This window comes from Kryptolebias marmoratus, linkage group LG11 (assembly GCF_001649575.2).
Source record: "Kryptolebias marmoratus isolate JLee-2015 linkage group LG11, ASM164957v2, whole genome shotgun sequence".
Classification (NCBI taxonomy): domain Eukaryota; kingdom Metazoa; phylum Chordata; class Actinopteri; order Cyprinodontiformes; family Rivulidae; genus Kryptolebias; species Kryptolebias marmoratus.
In genome coordinates, this window is record NC_051440.1 from 11879332 (window position 1) to 11897495 (window position 18164).

At 41.7% G+C, this 18164-nt stretch overlaps 1 protein-coding gene across 3 annotated transcripts; it reads right to left on the reverse strand.

Annotated features, from left to right (window-relative positions):
- Nucleotides 1-3010: 3010 nt before the first annotated feature.
- Nucleotides 3011-17582, reverse strand: nptna (neuroplastin a). Of its 3 annotated transcripts, none has more exons than XM_017406129.3 (9): nt 17033-17582; nt 12631-12978; nt 11365-11533; nt 11187-11281; nt 10510-10643; nt 8153-8426; nt 6672-6693; nt 4058-4131; nt 3011-3933 (listed from the first exon to the last, which is right to left on the reverse strand). In XM_017406129.3, exons 1-8 carry the CDS (start codon nt 17109-17111, stop codon nt 4071-4073), a joined length of 1182 nt encoding a protein of 393 aa, XP_017261618.1. In that variant the 5' UTR covers nt 17112-17582; the 3' UTR covers nt 3011-3933; nt 4058-4070. The 3 variants fall into 3 exon arrangements, with proteins under 3 accessions (XP_017261618.1, XP_017261620.1, XP_017261621.1); XM_017406131.3 differs by having other exon boundaries at nt 6672-6681; nt 17033-17581; XM_017406132.3 differs by lacking the exon at nt 12631-12978 and having other exon boundaries at nt 17033-17569.
- Nucleotides 17583-18164: the final 582 nt, after the last annotated feature.

Sequence of the window (18164 nt, forward strand, 5' to 3'; positions counted from 1 at the left end):
CTCTATTAGTGGCAGATGTATCAACACAGATTTATTCCATAACTCCAGATGACTTAATGTCCTGTAGAGAGGTGGTAAAGTACCTCCTTGGCAGCGAGACAAATATGTATTTTGTAAGAGCCCGCCGATGGCTGGTTGCATTATTCTGTGCGAACCTTCACCACGATGGTTTCGACCACGCAGAGACTTACTCCGACAGGCTGCCACTGAACGCAGAGAGCCGAATGCTCTCCTCGAGAGCTAAGCTACACATCAGGCTGCTGCTTCATACTCTGCGTTTTAATTTCCCCCATCAGCGAACAGCATGGGGAAATGTAATAGGATGAACATATTAGATGATAACATACATGAAAAATGTAATGTTTGATCAGTTTAATCATGTTTTTTTTACTTGTGTACTTTTACATGTTCTTTGGCCCATAGTCCTGATAAACACATCTAGCGTTCAAATACTGAAAACATGGGAAACACTGAGTGTTTTCTTTGAAAAATAAATAGCTGACTGAACACAGAAAAGCAAAACAATAATATGAAATTATAAAAAACAAATGGATAAAGTTGTCAAATATATAGAATGACGTAAAGCAGCTCTGAAAACAACACGCATCTCAGTTTTTTATAAGTTTCTGGTTAGTCTGCAGGTTAAAACAACATATCAACAGTTTCAGTTTTTAACTTTAAATATGTTTAGGTGCTGATTCTTATTTTATAGCCTCTAATCTTCATATGATAACTCCAAATCTCTGAGACAAAAAGAAATGTGAAACAGCAGAAGGAAGGAGCAGATTTGGATGTAATTTTGTACACATGCAAACCAACGATGGGTACGAAAATGATTTGATTGGCAAAGAGCTGGGGTGACGGCACCACTAGTGGAGCCACGGGGTTATCAGGCAGTTGCTGGAGCGTTTGACAGTCAAAACGGTGCAACTGCCTGGCCTGTGGGGCGTACGTACGTCACACTGGCTTGACGTTTAAACCAATGAATACATGAGGACACTCGCAAACACTGTGACGATTCCAGTCCTCCAACACAAACCGCACCAAGTGAGGATTGTCGGGTTGTGCCCCAATCGTTACAGATCCCCGAGACATCTGCACCCGCCACAGAACACAGGTATGGGTGGGACACGATGTCTCAACGACTGGCATCAGCTGACGACAGGTTCACCACCTCATGAAAAAAAAAAAAAACAATAATAATAATGTGCTGCATTTGGAGTGGTGCTGTAACCTGGAAGCATGGACTGATGCTGGTGCAGAATTGCAGCAGACGACAATTATACGTTTGTACGATGGTGCCGAAGGGAGAAAAACAATCCTGCCAATGTTGTGGAGAGACACAGGTCACCTTTGATAATGATTCAGGGTCGTTATGTCAGTGAAGTCTTACCCCTCCTGAGTCAGCACGCTGGTACGGACTTCCTAACGAGGCCTGTCCACACACGGCCTGTAATCGGGCCTGATGGGACCAGCATCGTTATCCATTTGATCTGATATTGTAATCACTCTGGTACAGACACATGGTCTTTCAACAAGTGCAGTTTTATTTCATTTCCATCACTCCATCTGGGTGCTTTTTTTTGATTGTAGAGCCTCTTTATGCTGTTGTAGCGAATCATATCAGGCATCACATGTGCAACTTCCTGTACTGAAGAGGATTTTATCACACAAGACCTTTTTTTCTTTTATTCCCAGTTTAAAACATTAGGAAAACACGGAACCCTATTCAGGTCGAAAACCTCCATTGCATTTTATGATCTTGCGTTTAGCTCACGTGTAACCACGAAGGCTAATGTTGCAGCGTAGATCTTAAAAACACGACATAAATCCCTCCGTGAAGTTAGGAAAAGCATCTAGATTTGTTCTAAAACCGGCCCACTGTCCTGTTCAGGAACAAGTGCATGAGATTAATCCTGAACTTTACCTGACATTTCGGAGATTAATCCACGCAGAGAAGAGGACGAGGGCGACTCATTTTTTGTCAGATGTGCTCCTTTCTTCCAGCTGTTTGCTTAAAGGGTTCACAGAGTCACAGATGTCTCTTTAACCCTGAAACTGACTGGCTGCTTTCATTTGAGTCTTGATGACAAATGAATCCACGGCCTCGTAGACGAACATCCCGGGAGTTAGATGCTGACAAATCACAGGAAAAGAAACAACAACACAACTTACAGTGTAGTTTTTATCATGTCCTGCTAACGTCCACCACTGCTGGAAACAAGAAGACAATTTATACGGGCCATTTTAAATATTCTGTGCACTTTACATACCTGGTTAAAATAATTTATAATAATGATAATAATTATATGCATTGCTAATTTCTTCCTTCTTGTTTTAGGATGATATTAAATGAAGTCATGTCTTTGTTAAAAGTTTCTACTTTACACCAAAGGGATTTGTATCTAAGGTTGCAAAAATAAAAAATAAAAAACAATGTTCAGTTTGGTCGATGTAAGTCTGATTTAATACCATACACCAAAAAAAGTGGAATATTATAGTTTAGAGGTTACTGTAAAATGATGTGAATTATTAATCTAAAATATACTGTCATTACAAAAATCTCTAAATTGGTCCTTAAAAAATTGCCAAACTTTGTTTTCATTTCTGCTTTTTTTTCAGGTTGCCAAATTCTGTAGTTAAAATAAATGTTTTTAAACATCTACTAATTACTTCTAAACTCAAATTTAGTACATTTTCATTAGCTTTAGTGATGAGGTACCTCCATTTTTGTTAATAATCCTAAATGGAGTGATAGTTACTGTTTCTTTTATATCTTATCTACAGCTTGATTATTTACAAAATCTAAAATCAAACATCTGTACATGCACTTAATACAATCTGAGCATTTTATCCTTAATAACTCTGTTTCTCTGCAACCAAAACTGTTGTTTGATTTAATCCCAGAGGACATTTTCTTTTCTCCTTTCCCGCGACTCGCTCACAATCCCACTAGATGGCGCCGTTCTCGTGCTCCAGGCGGGTGAAGGAAACCAACAGAGCAGACGGGTTTAGTTTTGTCTCCATGTGTTTATTCTTTTAAAAATGACTGAGATCTTCTTCCGTCACGCGTGTCAGCTCTGACGCTGACGGGAACTCATGCAGCTGTGAAGCTCTACGGTGATCCTACTAGTTTAAAGCTTTGTCACAGAAAAGAAAACTGTCAGAAGCTGGAATGATTTTCAGTATATTGACATGGATAATTGCATAGGATAATAGCCATGCTGTACAATACACAATTATAAAATAATATCATCGAATGATTGTTACAGATTCATTAAAGTAGATTTATACACTTTTTTTTCCCGTTTTTCTCAACACTGAAGTGCATCATAAATGATAATTCTCAATCATTTTGGGGATCTGATAAATGATTCATTACATACAGTACATGAAGTTAATCTTAACCGTTTTAGAGGGACACTGCAAAGCCCTTAAAATGTCATATAGATAAATATATATGTATATATATATGTATATATATATATATATAGTCTGATAAAATGAATAAAGGGTATGCAGAGGAATGATAAAACTGTACACATCTGCCATACCGGATTACGATGAGCTTTTCTTTTACATTGCTGAGTGTTTTTCACAGTACAGATTTTCTACATGAAGCCACCCTCAGAGAGAAGAGAAGAAAAAAAAACACTTCTGTATCAAACAGAATATTTGCATGCATTATTTTATAAGTAAAAATATAAAATTAGTGGATAAGAAGAGAAATAAAAGAGCCTAAAACGTCAACAACTGCATGCAGCAACAATGTTCATAATGTCAACTCGTGCCCAACACAAACTGCGAGGCTCGCCTCACTTCATTCCCCCCACAATCCTACTTTTAATGGCAGATGCGTCCTAATAATGACTGGTGTGGCGTCCTTTCTTGGTTACCTTCATATGGTCAATACATGGTTTTTTTTTTGGAGATCTGCAATTGGAGAAAAATTCAGATCGTTAACAAAGTCCGACAACACGGAGCTACGATCTTCTCGTTGTAGTTTTTAGATGGTGTGTGTTCGTGGCCCCACACAGCTCCGTCACTGAACACTTACTCAGACGGGCTCCTTAGTTCGTATTCCTCTGGCGGAGGTTCTTGTCTTTGTGGTTGTTGGTTGAATTAGTTTTCCTTAAACGGGAAGCAGAAGGCACGATCAGCTTTCATTTCAGAGAAATTACAGCTGCCTGTGATGATGGGCAGGAAACTGATTCAAACCCTAAACAAAAAAACACCAAAAACCTCCTGGTTGCCGCTCTGTAATTCTGTCAAACGTCTGCAAATTATAGAAACTGATCCGTTTCAAGCAAACAGACAGAGAAAAAAAAACCTTTTCCATTTACTTTCTACACAATCTGGAGCTCTTCATACACAAACAAGCCTGTTTCAAACTCTGAAGGAGTCAGCTGTCGATCCTCCACCACAGCCTCCTCCAAGCTGGGCTTTACGACTTTAATTTACAGCAGCACTAGTAAATATATACCTACACTGTAATTAAAGGAAACAATACACAAATGACTTGAATAAATATTTGAAAATTAAAATAAAAAAAAAAAGCTGAATCTGAAAAGAAGACTTTTAAACACAATAACAAAGGCTTTACTGCAGCAAACACTCCTGCTTTAAATATTTTAAAACAAGAAATAAGGAATTGTATTTCTTTTTTTACTCTAATGGGCATGTTATTAAGAATACATCACCCCCTGTGACAATGATATATTTATATTTGTTATTGTTTTACATCAACACGTCGTGCTGAACATGAACCCAGACTGCAGTTCCTTTTAGTCAACTTTCAGACCTGCTGAAGTTGTATAAAGTCTCCTCACATCGGCTCCATTTGAAGGGTTTGTTTACAGACTTTTCTTGTTGTCATTTAAACTCAGATTAAACCTTATTTTATTGGATAAACGGAAACTTCTGCTATTGCCAGCAACTAATGTTAAATAGATGCATCACGACAGTTCAGATATCCTGAAGTAGGTTTCTGTGAGCAGGTTACAAACAGTTAGTATCTTACCTGTTGTAGATAGCTCTTTGATTGGCCTCATTTTAAAAGTGAATTGGTTTAAATCTGACCAGATTGATGAGTTAACAGCTAGTCGGAGCGGAGCCAAGACCAAAGTGGATTGCTGCCATCTTTAAACAACTGCAACTTCTAAAGTTTCCTAGCTGTTGATGCTAAAGTCAGGTTATAAATGTTTATAAACCTTTACGCTGCTGTCAGTTAGTTTGGAAACCGGAGTTGTTTTAATCAGCTTAAACCTGCTTCGGAAGTGGGTCGGCTCAGACTGTACTGACAAGATATTCTGGCAGAAAGACGATCCTCCTGCACCCTGGAGGTTCCTGGAGGTTCGGCGGACGTGCAGCAGAGTTGATGAAACAGTGTGAGGTTTGAACCGCCTCGGGGGGCGGCAGCAATCCTGTTCGGTCCTGGCTCAGCTGGGGAACTAGCTGATAAATGTTTTTTATTTCTTTCTGAACTCTTTCTCCAAACTTTAATTGTTCAGAACCGTTTCACAGAAACCCTGCTTCAAAATGTCTGAACTATCACCTTTAAAAACAACTTGTCAGTACTGCTTTCATGTCGCTTTTCTACCATTACCATTTTAAAAACAGTTATTCTTTTAACCCAATTAAATAACTTTCTGAAGAAGTTATTTAACACACAAAGAAGGGCTCTGCAAACATTTTGAGGTTGCATGTTTTCATGTAGCTGGATGGCACTTTGTGTGACTGAGGGCAAAACGTGTCAAAAAAAACGAATTACCTGGTTATTAAAATAAACTAATCACTGCTTAACGTTCACTGCACAGCTCAGCTTTAGGGAGTCTAATAAATGTAATTATTTTAATGTAAAAACTAAAACAGAAACAAACGTGTTCCACTCATGATCTTATTGTAAAAACACGAATGAAACCAACTTTTCGCTGCAGCTGCTGGTTCTGCGAACACTTTCTATTTTCCACTGAATGTGTGATGTCTGGGTCCTGTTTCTTCATTTTTACCCCTTTCAGAGGACTTTAATCAGCCCGCTGCCATAAAAGGCGGGTGATACTGTATTTGCCTCTGAGTGTGGGTTCATTTGTCTGTCTGTTGGCGAAGTTTCCCCTGAAACTCTGGTCAGAGTTTCATGAAACTTTAAGAAAGTACTGGATCTGAATCTACAACTGATTAACTTTTGGAGTCAACCTGATTCAAGATGGCCGACACAGCTAACTGACCTCAGCAAACACAAAAATGGTTCTAACTCTGGTATGGTAGTAGCTGAGAGTCGTTCCCAACACATACTCTGAGCACTAATAGATCATACAAGACGTTAGTTCATTAACTTTAGATACAACTGTTGACCAGAACATTATTTATTTATAATATTTAGTGCTTAACTATAACCATTTTGTATTAAAACAGTTGAATTCATACACACATCAGTGCTGAACTTAGTTAATGCCACCTTTCAGACACTGTTATGATACTAAAAGCTTGTTATTCAGAGCCAACGTGCTTTATTTGAGGTTGAAAACGCTCCATCAGGCTCAAAACTGTCTGTGATTCAGATCCCAGTGAGCTTTTGGGTTTAGGTACGTGAAAATCTACAACATCAACAAAAGAAAAATGCCGTCAATAAGCTAAACAGAGAGGAAGAGCGTGGGTTAAATGTTTGTACTTACACTGGTCCAGCTAGGTCATCATCTGAAGCGACAAGAAAAAGCAAGGAGAAATTAGAAAAGTTGCTGAAACAACTCACAAAGATGAAGCTTGTAACATTAATGGCATTCAGTTTTTAACTATCTCTATGCTTCTGTAATACGTCTACAGGCAGTGATGGAACGGACTAAATTAGGCTGAAAACATAAAACAAAAACATGCAGCAGGAAAAAATAAAAGGAGAAACTCTCCGATGAGATGACTCAGACAGTTCAAACACCAACAGCTGGAAAGCATAAGCAGGTGAGAGCAGCACCACGCAGGCAAACGTCAAATCCACAAACGCCCTTTCGTCATGCGCGGACACAGGCAGAGCTCACACAGAACGTGGGTTCACTCAGAGATCAGTCAGAAGCAACCATTCGGTGACAACCCATCGCCACAAACTATCTGCACTCCGTTACAAAGACGTGCCGCTGCAGGCAGCCACAGGACGAGTGTGATGCTCGCTTATGGAGTTCTCGTTAGAGAAAAATGAAAAAAATTTTTAAAAAAAGCTGAAAACGTTCGACTGCACTTGACACTGAAGCTGAACGTAGAGGCAGCTCAGCAGAACCGCTTAACTGTGCTGTGAACTGCAGGAAAATGAAGCTGAACAAGCATTTTTTTTTGTTTATTTAAGTCAGGCAGCATGCAAAGTCTCACACTTACCACAAACATGGTTTAGGTTATGCATTAAAAAAAATTTTAAAAAAAAATAAAAAAAAGAGGGGAGGAGGATTGGAGACATTGCAATAATCCGTTAAACCATTCTACACCCAGAACTAATATTATTTACAGGAATCTAAATGAAAAAAATGAACTCGCTTTGTGAAATTTACAGCCGCCGATATTCTGCTGCAGGTCAACATTTTCAAACTCCGCAGCGTTTCTGATGACGTGCGTCGACCCCTGACTGTTAGCTATTCGCTGCGTGTCGCGTCTGATCGGCGTGTGGCGAGATTAAAATTCTGTTTGAGGGGAGAAGGTCGCACCAAATATCATTAATGCATAATTCATGACGCGTCTCGGCTCTGAAAACAACTAAATACGCAGCGTTAGAAAAATCACACGCATGAACCCCGACCCCCACCCACCCCGAACTGAACGGCGAGTCTCCTGGTTAAGTTTGGAAGAAGACAGCAACATCCCTGGAAAGCCATTAATAATTGAAAGTGTCCACCTTTCTAAGGCTGCGGTATCATGTTGCTGATGAATAATAAATGAATGAAACTGTTCTAACAGGGTGAGACCTTCTGCAACTGTGTCTGTTGGATCAACGTCTCCAGACTGAATTATTGAACGCAGGCTCAGCTCGGTGTTAAGTGACTCCTCTCGCGCCGCAGGAAGCGTCCACCTTCGTGCTGTCGGGGACGCAAAAGCGTCGCACGAGCTTTTAAAGTTTAACCCCGAAGATTTAAGACGACGCGCTCCTCAGCCTGGAACGTCCCGACTGGTGACTCACCGTCCTGTAAATCCTCTGGCTTCTTGCGCTTCTCGTAAACGACGATGATGATGACCAGGATGATGATCTCGATCAGAACGCCCAGCAGGGGCCACAGCGGGGCGAAGTGGCTGCGGACCCTCAGCACGGACCTCTCGCTGTGGCTGCCGTGAAGGTTGGTGGCGTTGCACACGTACACGCCCGGGTCCAGGTTGATGTCCAGGCTGGCGATGTGGAGCTCCGTGTAGTTCTCCTTGCTGCTGACGAAGAAGCGCCCGCTTGAGTTGTCCATGTCCTGTCAAGGAATAAAGGGGAACTTCGTGAAATAAGGCTGAGTTTGACGTGAAAACATTTTTTTTTTTAATCCATCTTGTATCCTAAGTTTGTCAAAGTGTTGCAGGAACGTCTTATGAAGCAACAATAAAGAACTTCTTGGATTTGTTTCAAATTTTCCAATATGAGGAAAATTTTTTGCTTCGTATTTCATTAGTATTTATATTATTTCCTTTTTATTTAGCTGCACAAAAGGTGAGTTTGTAAGACCATTATTTGTTGTGTTATTTATTTGTGCCTTCGTGAAGAAATGTTCTTCTCCAGAATCTCAACTTGCAGTAATTACACTACGGCTGGTAAACAAATGGCCGCTTTAGCCAAAGTGGATTTTAGCCACATAATCTTCAGCGCTCCATTCAACTGGTGGAAGGTTTTAATAGTTTTAACTTGGATTTGTGGATGTGGTGGGAAACTGTTCGCTGACGATGGATCTCTGAGGGGTTTCTGACACGTATGTTGGTTTTTTTAATTTTGTTTTGCAGTTTCTTGTTTTAAATGCAGTGCTGTCTGAGAGTGGTGAAACCTTGTCTGAAGAGGTTCCTTAAAGCTCCTCTGGTTGTCTCCAACCTTCCAGGCTTATGTTAAAGCGATAGTTCAGATGTTTTGAACAGGGGGCTCTGCAGATAGTGCTTTGTATGACCTCGATTTGGCAAAATCGATTTTAAACCACTGTCTTACTGGACTGATGGAAACTAGTTGGCAAATCAAAACTGCAAGGAAATGGGCAAATATCCCATCGTAGTCTGACTGAATTCAGAGTCAAAATGATAACAAGAGTACCTCCGACAGTTCGTAACGCCCGTCAGAAAAACTGTCAGAGAGATCAAACTCCAAAGCACACAACAATCCTGAGTAGATCTAGAGTTGGAGTATAGAGAAGGTTTTCACAAAGGGTTCACCTGTGACCTTGACCTCTGACCCCATGAACTTGAAATCAATAGAGATCATCCCTAACACATGAGGTGTCCAGCTGTGTACTTTGACATTCCTATGTTACACGGTTGCAGAGTTTGAGCACAGAGAAGGTTTTTACAAAGGGTTTTCCTCTGACCTTGACCTTTGACCTTGTGACCTTAAAATCAATAGGGATCATCCTTGATTCATGAGGTGCCCATCTGTGCAGTCTGACATTTCTGTTTTAAAGGGTTATCAATTTAGAGCTTGAACAGGAAGTTGTCCACAGCGGACGAACAGGCGGACGGCGCCATAACATAATACATCCTGACCTAGGACGGGCGTATAAAAGCAGTTTTCTAATGAACTGATATGAAAGCTTTGAGGTTGATGCTGTTTTAAAGGCAGCAGCAATCCACTTTGGTTTCTACCCTGCTAAGACTAGCCATTAGCTCATCAATCAGTTTGGAGAAAAAGAGTTTAATTCTAATCCAAGGCCATTTAAAAAGAAAGAGGAGCCATCTATAACAGGTGAGAGTTTCGTTGTTCATACTGTTTCCACAGAAACCCACTCCCAAAGTTCTGAACTATCCCTTTAAGAGAGCTGATTACTAAATCTAGCTGTTTCTGGACTCGGGTCGGAGGTGCACCCTGCCTCCTCCCTAACGACAGCTGAGCGTCTCCAGACCCTCAGACCCTCCTCAGGATAAAGCAGGAGGAGCAGATGGATCAGTGGGTAAACCGGAGGTGATCAAATCCCCGAACTGTTTCCAACTGAATGCCTAAATATCATCATTCCTAATCAGCTCAACTACTCAGACTTCCTTTAGGTGTTACACAGCAAGTCTGGCCTTTTGTTGTTTAGAAATATCTGTACTCTGCGTCTGTTTTCTCTATAGTTAAACAGTTTAAATGACGTAGAAATGATTCTACATGCTCCTATTCTACACATTTAAAAACAGGATTTCATGCATCTTATTTGTATTCACACAGCTGAACCAAAAACATTTTAAATGCATCAATAAGTCAGGATTTGAAGATGTCAGGCTCATCCCACCTGTAATGTTAAATTAAAACAAACTAAGATGCTCATAAATAGTTTTTGTCAGTGACAAAAAAAAAGATAAATTCATATTTTACTCATGACATACCTTCATACCACCGCTTTCAATTTTGTGCCAGGTCCAAATGGGGTGAGGAAAGCCCACAGACTTACAGTAGAGCACAGCATCCTCACCCTCGTTCTTATTCTCACTACGCTTGTGGCCCGTTATCACAGGAGCAGCTGAAACAAGGAGAATGATCAGGTACTTATAAGTTTAAAAACGGAGATTTCTTTTCCTTACACAGAATCTGTGTTAAGCCTTTTAATCAAACTACATGTCAAATATTTTCTTCACAAATTTCATTTAATATAACGCGTATAATTCCGTATAACAGAAACCTGCTTGGTTACAAGTCTCTTTTGTTTTTTCTGCCTGAATGAGCGGAAATGCTCCCTCGAATAACGCGGAAACCTTCCCAAAATCCAATTTGCCTCCAAAGCGATGCATGTGTGGGAGCAGAAAAGGCTGACCGGATTTCACCGTTGAGACCTAATCCTCCGCCATCAGACAAACAAGACACCATCTGCTGCCACTGAGCCGGGCATCAGCTGAATGAAGGTGTCAAGGGCGGCCGGCTGCCCCCGCCGCCCTGAGCGGCCCCGAGCAGCCAGCAGAGCTGTTTGAAATCACACCTCCTCACGTGACAGGCCTGCGACCGCTCGAGGCCGACAAATCAGACCCGAAAAAGCGAATGCGCCTGCAGCTCGTGAATCAACACCTACATTTGACGTCGATGCTGGCATTGGCGGAAGGGGCGCTGATGAAGTTGAAGACACACGTGTACACGCCCGCGTCGTCTCCTCTCGGCCTGTTCAGCCTGCAGGTCAGAAAGGCAAAGCCCGCGTTAACCCGCGGCGTCCGTCAGCAAACCCCCGCCTGCGCCCAGTTCACCCCCCTCACCTGTGTTCAAGGTTCCTGTTCGGGCCGCGCGTCCCGGAGATCAGCTCCCCGTTCTTCATCCAGTAGCTGTCGTCGAAGTCACCGAAGGCGCTGGTCAGGTTGCACTGCAGGACCAGGCTGTCCACGTCACCCGTGATGAGGGCGTTTTCAGAGGCGGCGATCGACGGCTCTGTAACAGAGAATCAGCTCAGCGAAAAACAGAGGCAGCACCTGCCGGAACCAGCGGGTTTGAGGCTGTTCGTAGATTACTGTCATTTAGATCGTCCCAAATGCAGTCAGGCAGGTCTTTCAAACCATAACAGGAGGAAAGAGCCGCGAATTGAGAGAAAATATTTGACGGCCCTGGCTTCCAGAGACGGAAGTCTACTCCTTATTTACACACAAGCGGACCAGCTGCACAGAAAAATACAAATACCTTTTGTAATAATCTGCAGCTTGAGGGATTTCCCTTTGGAATGATAGATTAAGTTTAAAGGGACTGAAAACTACAACGAATCATCAGAACTGGAGACCAAGAATCAGGCATTTTCTTCTATTTTAGGCCATCATTTCAAAAAAACAAAAATGTCAAGAAAAAAAAAAAATAACTCCATAAAGTTGAACATTGATGGTGCAGATAAAGTACATCAGCAGGTACTTTCTCATTGGATGTTCCTGTAAAATGCGTTTCTGTAGGACTCGTTTCAGATTTTCACATTTATCGTACATATTTATAATAATGCAATGCATTTTTTTTATTGCTGTATTAATGTTTAAGGGATTTAACATTTTTGTTACGCTCAATTACATCAGGCAAAAGGAATACTGAATAAAAACAAGTTTAATTTTCAAGTACATTTAAGTTGAACTTGTTTATATGTTGATTAATGTAGGTTGATGTTTTTAATTACAGTATCAAATCTAGTGACACCGAATCGTCAAAATTCATCATTTAAAGAAAAATACCTTTTGTAAGGACTAACCAAAATATAAAAAATACAACAATTTGAGTACATGCTAAAGAAGCATTTGAAGGAAAACAATGAACAGAGGAAATAAAGGGATAGGAAGGCTCCACAGGATGAACACTAGACAAAAATGCTCCGTTCGGTATGGAAATGTATAAAATGAGAACAAACTGATGGTACTTTTCGCCATCGTTCAGGTCCGTAGGAGAGGATGGCAGCTACGGAGGAAGCTAGTGGTCCTCTGGAGGGGTTTGAGGGAGGTGGACTCACACAGAAACTGGCACAGGGGGGAGGAGGTCGCTCTACACTGACCACTCACTCTGCAGCACCGTCACAGTGGCCTGAGCTCGGATCCAGGTGGTGGCTGGACTCTGGTGGAGGTCGTTCCGTCTCGGGTCGTTGCTGGCCCTGCACTCGTACGTCCCCGAGTCGTCCAGCGTGAGGCGGGTCACCCCCAGCACGCTCACCGAGTTGGCGCCGTACGCGGTGCTGATCGACACCCGCCGCCTGCGGGCGCCGTCCCACAGCTGCCTGAACGAGTCGGCCCGGTTGAGCTCCGAGTACCACCACTGGATCTCTGGGGTGGGGTCGCCTACTACGTCGCAGTACAGCTCAAAGGTGTCACTTGTGAGTTTAGTCTCGGACAAGGGCGATTTCACAAAGCCCGCTGGTGGAGGCCGTTTTAGGAGGCAGGATATCCGGAAATCAGACGAACAAAAAGAGGTGTAGGATGGAGAAGCGAAAAAAAAAATTTAAAAATGAAAGATTAAATCAAATCAGAGTAAGTAAATGACAAATGAGAAGACAAACAATCATGACAGAAATAAAGAACAGGATAGATCGAAATGAAAGAGAAAAAGTTTCACCTGTTGCTTTCTCAGTTCATCAAAGTATCTGTCCTAGAGATTATATTAAAATTTGTTGTTTTTTTTAAAAAAAAGAAGCTATTTTTCCAATTTTTATACATCTACCTGTGTTTTTTTTCTCATTTTTTACATGGACAAACTCTACCACACATTAAAAGTAATGATGTATTAATGGGAAAACTTACTTTCGTTTGACTAATTTGTAAAAACTAAACCAGCTCCACAACAAACGGAACCATCGGAGACAAAACGGGCTTCCTGCACAAAGAAGAAATGACCTCACGTCGGTCTCAGCCCTTATCTATGCCATTCCTGGCCAGCTTTGATTCAAACCTGCTTTGACGTCCCTGTGAGGCTGCGCTTACTTCGTTTGTTCATTTAGTAACGTCATGTAAGAATGAAGTCCTCCATGTGACCTTGGCAGATTCAGCGCCTCCTGTCTGCTTAATAAAAATATCATTAGTGCTCTTCAGATAACTATTCAGCCATAGGGGCAGATATCAAACCGTAAAGCTGATGTTAATTAAATGAAATGTCTCTTATAAGCAAAAGAAATAAAAGTGAAACTCCTCAGAAGACGGAGAGGAGGAGGAAGAGGAGGAAGGGGACGGGAGCTGCAGTCATGATAAGGGTCTATAAGCAGCGTGGCGACTGGCGAGCTTCAGATTGAGAGATTTATACGATCTGTGCAGCTCCTGGTCTCTGCGGAGAGTGTGGGCGCGCAGTGACAGAACCCCCCCATCCGTTTCCATAGAAGCGCTCTTCAGCAACAAGGCAAGAAAAATGACGAAAACAGCCAACGAGGTCCAGCAGACCAACAAAGAAACAATGACTTTTTCTTTGAGTTTTTTCTCTTGAGTCAATACGATGCAGAGCCCTGCTGCAAAGCTCACAGCTGGATCCTCCAGAACAGGAACTTATAGATTCCTGCGGCCTTCAGAGGGGGAGAGGAGAAGAACAGACGTGGTTTTTGTCTGTGAAATGTACTACATAAATAAATCTTCTTTATTTACTACATAATTCTCTAAATGGGAGCACAAGACTTCTCTAGAGTCTAGCTTTGTTTCTCCTTTGGTAAAAAAAAATCAATGTAAAAGTCTTTATGGTGAAACTGGAGGAGTATTTGGAGTTGTATGCCGGTGTGGATTCACAGTCATCTCAGGATCCAAACACAGAAGTTTTAAAAACTCCCTCAGTTCAACACTGAAAACCTGTGGAGCTCCAGGCGTTAAACTGACCCGGCTGATTAATCTGTCTGTCTCGCGTTATAATTACTTATTTCAAACGTTCATTAACCAACACACTCAAAGGGAACAACACAAAAATCAGGACTGTCTTGTTTTTTGTGGTTATGGCATTCTGTCCTGCTTAAAATCTCAATTTGTTTTATCTTAGTTCTCCTCCATTTTTGACAAATGTTCTCATTTCTACAAATTAAAGTAACGTCAGCTCTTCAGTGTCATTATTTTATTTTTTTTAAATTCACTGAATATCATTTAACCAACTCCCCTTTTGGAATTTTACTGTTTCATCTTTTTTTAAAGTGGGGTTCTGCGAGGATAAACGTTATGAACATGTAACATCTTACCTGCTGCAGATAGCTTTCTGAGAAACCTCAGTATAATTCTCACAACCTGACAGAGCAGGGCCAAGCCCAAAGTGGATTATATTTGTCCTAAAGCAACTACAATCTCTAACAGATCACAGCAAGTTCCTGTGACCGTCCATTTTGGAAAAACCTAAACATTGTTGGCAGTTTTGCTTCATCTGTTTGTTTACGCAGAATTTCATGGTCATTTCCATGAACGAACAGTGGGAGCAGCTACCTTAGGCACATCCTGTGAAGCACAGGGTACTTCCTGCTGAAATAATTTAGTATTTGTGACCAGTGGTGGCAAAATGCATCGAATAAGTACAGGCTGCTGTGCAAAAATATACACATATACATATATATATATATATATATATATATATATATATATATATATATTCATCTGCTATAATAGCATACACCATATTTTTCCTACTTTACATTTAAATCAAAGTTTTCTAGAAGGTATAGAAATAATTGTCTCATAACTCCTATAATTTCCTTTGAAACTGACTATTCTTCTCTGCCAGTTGCTGTAGTGCTGGGAAATCCCTTCATATAATGTTTGATGTCACTGTGAAGTCTGAGGATTCACCCTTTTTAAACTTCTGCTGACGTCACTCCAGACCAGTAAGAATCGAGTTTTCAATCTGGCGTGTTCGTCAACAAAACCAGCTTGTTGCCAGGCAATAAATCGACACATTTTCAACAAACTATGTGTCATTGTGAAGCTTCTAAGATGATGAATGTGAAAATAATAACTTAATATAGACAAAAAACGTCACTGTGCCTCATTTTGTCAGCAAAGGTCACAGGTTTTTTAAGTAATACGAAACTGACGGCGATGTCAGAGGCTTCTAAAATAGCATTTGCCTAAAAAAAGACATTTTTGAAACTAGAGTTGTTTTTACAAAGATGGTTTCGGCTCCGCTCGAACAAAATCATCAATCTGATCAGAATTAGACTCTTTTTTTCTGCAAACTGAGGCTGCTCAAAGAGCTATCTACACCAGGTAAGATACTGTTTATACCTTTGTACAGAATCTTCATGGGAGTGGGTTAATATAGAAACAACCTGTACATTATTATCCTTCTTTGGACAAAGATGTCATGAGAAAATAACGAACGCTGACTGGTATGTTGTAACAGAAACCTGTGAAAACAAGAAGAGGATGTCATGTTCTCCAGCTCTGTCAGATTAGGAGCTAATATAAAACCAGTCTGCTCTTCATCAGCTCCTCCTCTCACCGAGGAGGAGATGTTAGGAGTGGGTGTGTGGGACAGGGAGATGTGTAATGCAGTCCCATACTCGGTCCACTCCAGGGTGGGAGGGGGGAGGAAGGCTCGAAGCCTAGAACTCATTCCTCACACTCCGCCTGTTTAAAAAGAAAAAAAAAAAGGGATCCGAGGAGACATTTCACACCTCCAGCTCAAGAGAGGCTGCCCTAATCTGTGGGAGAGGAAGATTTACGGAGCAGACGGAACCGAGCTTGGGGGATCAGCGCCGTTCTGCAGTGCAGGGAACGTCTCGGTGAACAGACTCGTGAAGGACACCGAACGCCACGGTTCCCCAGTGCAGCATCTCCGCTCTAAATATAGCAGCATGCAGCAAAATGGACCGGTGCTATTTACAGAGGAGTCCTACATCTAATTACGTGGGCCTACATGATGATGATGATGATGATGGTGATGATGGTGAGCCCTGCTCCAGCCTGGACTGATGCACAGAGGAGGCTGCACACAGATTAAAAACCCATCATTCCTGAACAGAGTTGTATGCACATACATGTGTCGGCATGTGAGGAGGGCTTTAAACTCCAGAGTGGCTCAGGTCTCCCTGCTCCTCTGCCCAGGGAGCAGGACTTGGTCCCTGCTGTATTCAGCATTCAGGTCCACACTTCAAAAAAAAGGACATTTTAGGGGACGCCTTCTTTCTGAGGCCTCCCTTTTTTTTTCTTTTTTTTTATTTGGCACACTCCAGAAGCCAGATTGTAGCCCGTTAATGATTTATTGACCCTTCATTTTAAGGCTTTGGAAACAAACAAAAACAAACATTTTTTTTTTTTAAATCTGACTTATACTGGCGCAGATGTGCTTCTCTGCAGGCACCTTTGAGGGATTTCTATCTCCGCTGCAGCGGCGCGACCAATCTTCAAACGTTTTATTTAATAATAAGAAGGAAAAAAAGACAATCAACGAGCTAATTCAGGCATCTGTTCCACCCTTTAAATGCGACTAATTTATAAGAAGAGGCTTGTTTCCTACCGCTCTGGGAAGAAACGGAGTGCAGCAGCACCGTCCCGAGTATCGCCACCGATAAGGACATGACTGCAGCAGGTATCATCCTCGAAGAAGGCTGGGGGGGCAGGCGGGGAGAGGGTAAAAATGAACCTGAGCCCGGTTGTTGTGATGCGGAGGAGCGGGGATGGCTTCGCCCAGGCTCCGGGCGCTCGGTGAGGGGAGGTGTCGCTGGGTAGACTGCACCAGACGGGAGCCCGCAGCGGTCCTACGCTACGGCACGTTCTGGTTACCTGTGAGTCTCTGGTGCTGAGAGAGAGAGAGAGGAAGAGAGAGAGCGGAGGAGAACCACCGTTTTTCTTAATCCGCCGTTAAATCCCAAATCCCGCGAGATCTTGAACCATCGCAGACGCCAGCGGCAACCTCCTCATATGACGTCCAGCCCGCAGCTGACAACAGTTACGTGAAATCAACGAACACGACGACCCAGCTTTAATTTCTGCGCAACGCCTCGGCTTTGCGCGGCGGTTTGCGCGAAATGCGCTGCGGCAGCCTTAAAGCTACAGCTAGCACCGTCGAAATGTTGGACGCTGTTGCCATGGTTACCTGGAACGTTGACAAAAACAGCATATATTTTTTTGGAGCCTCTTTAAATGGGCACCAGTCAGCCAATCAGAGGCGAGTATTGTGCTTCCCACTTTTTATTTCTTTGAATGGAAGCAGGAAGTGAAAACTGGTTTATTCCTATCTGTTTTCTATAGTTGGTTTTATATATATATATATATATATATATATATATATATATATATATATTTTACACTCAGTATTTATCAAGAATGTCCAGTTAATTGCTTGCTATCGTATTCATATGCGTGTTATATTTTTATGCAAGCTAGACAAAATAATAAAATAATAAAAACTATATTACGTGAAAAAATAAGCATAACTGCATTTGTTAACCTCATAAACATGTATACATGCATAAATAGTTAGTGTGGAATAGAAGGCCTTGTATTTATTCTCCCGTGCTTTATTTACCATTCGATTATTATATCTTTATCTGATTTGTGTTCATGAATGAATTGTGAGCAATGGATGTGGCAGCAAGGAGGGGGGAAGGAGTTGCCCTTTGACCTCCAGAGAAGGGAGGCAGTGACCC

What these genes read in the sequence shown, in the direction of transcription:
- nptna (XM_017406129.3), bottom strand. Translation starts at nt 17,111, where the DNA reads ATGATACCTGCTGCAGTCATGTCCTTATCGGTGGCGATACTCGGGACG. An exon ending in TTGAAAGCGGTGGTATGAAG is followed by an intron (nt 8,427 to 10,509) that starts GTATGTCATGAG and finishes ATTCCTTGACAG; the next exon opens with GACATGGACAACTCAAGCGG. An exon ending in GATGACCTAGCTGGACCAGT is followed by an intron (nt 4,132 to 6,671) that starts GTAAGTACAAAC and finishes TTCCCGTTTAAG; the next exon opens with GAAAACTAATTCAACCAACA.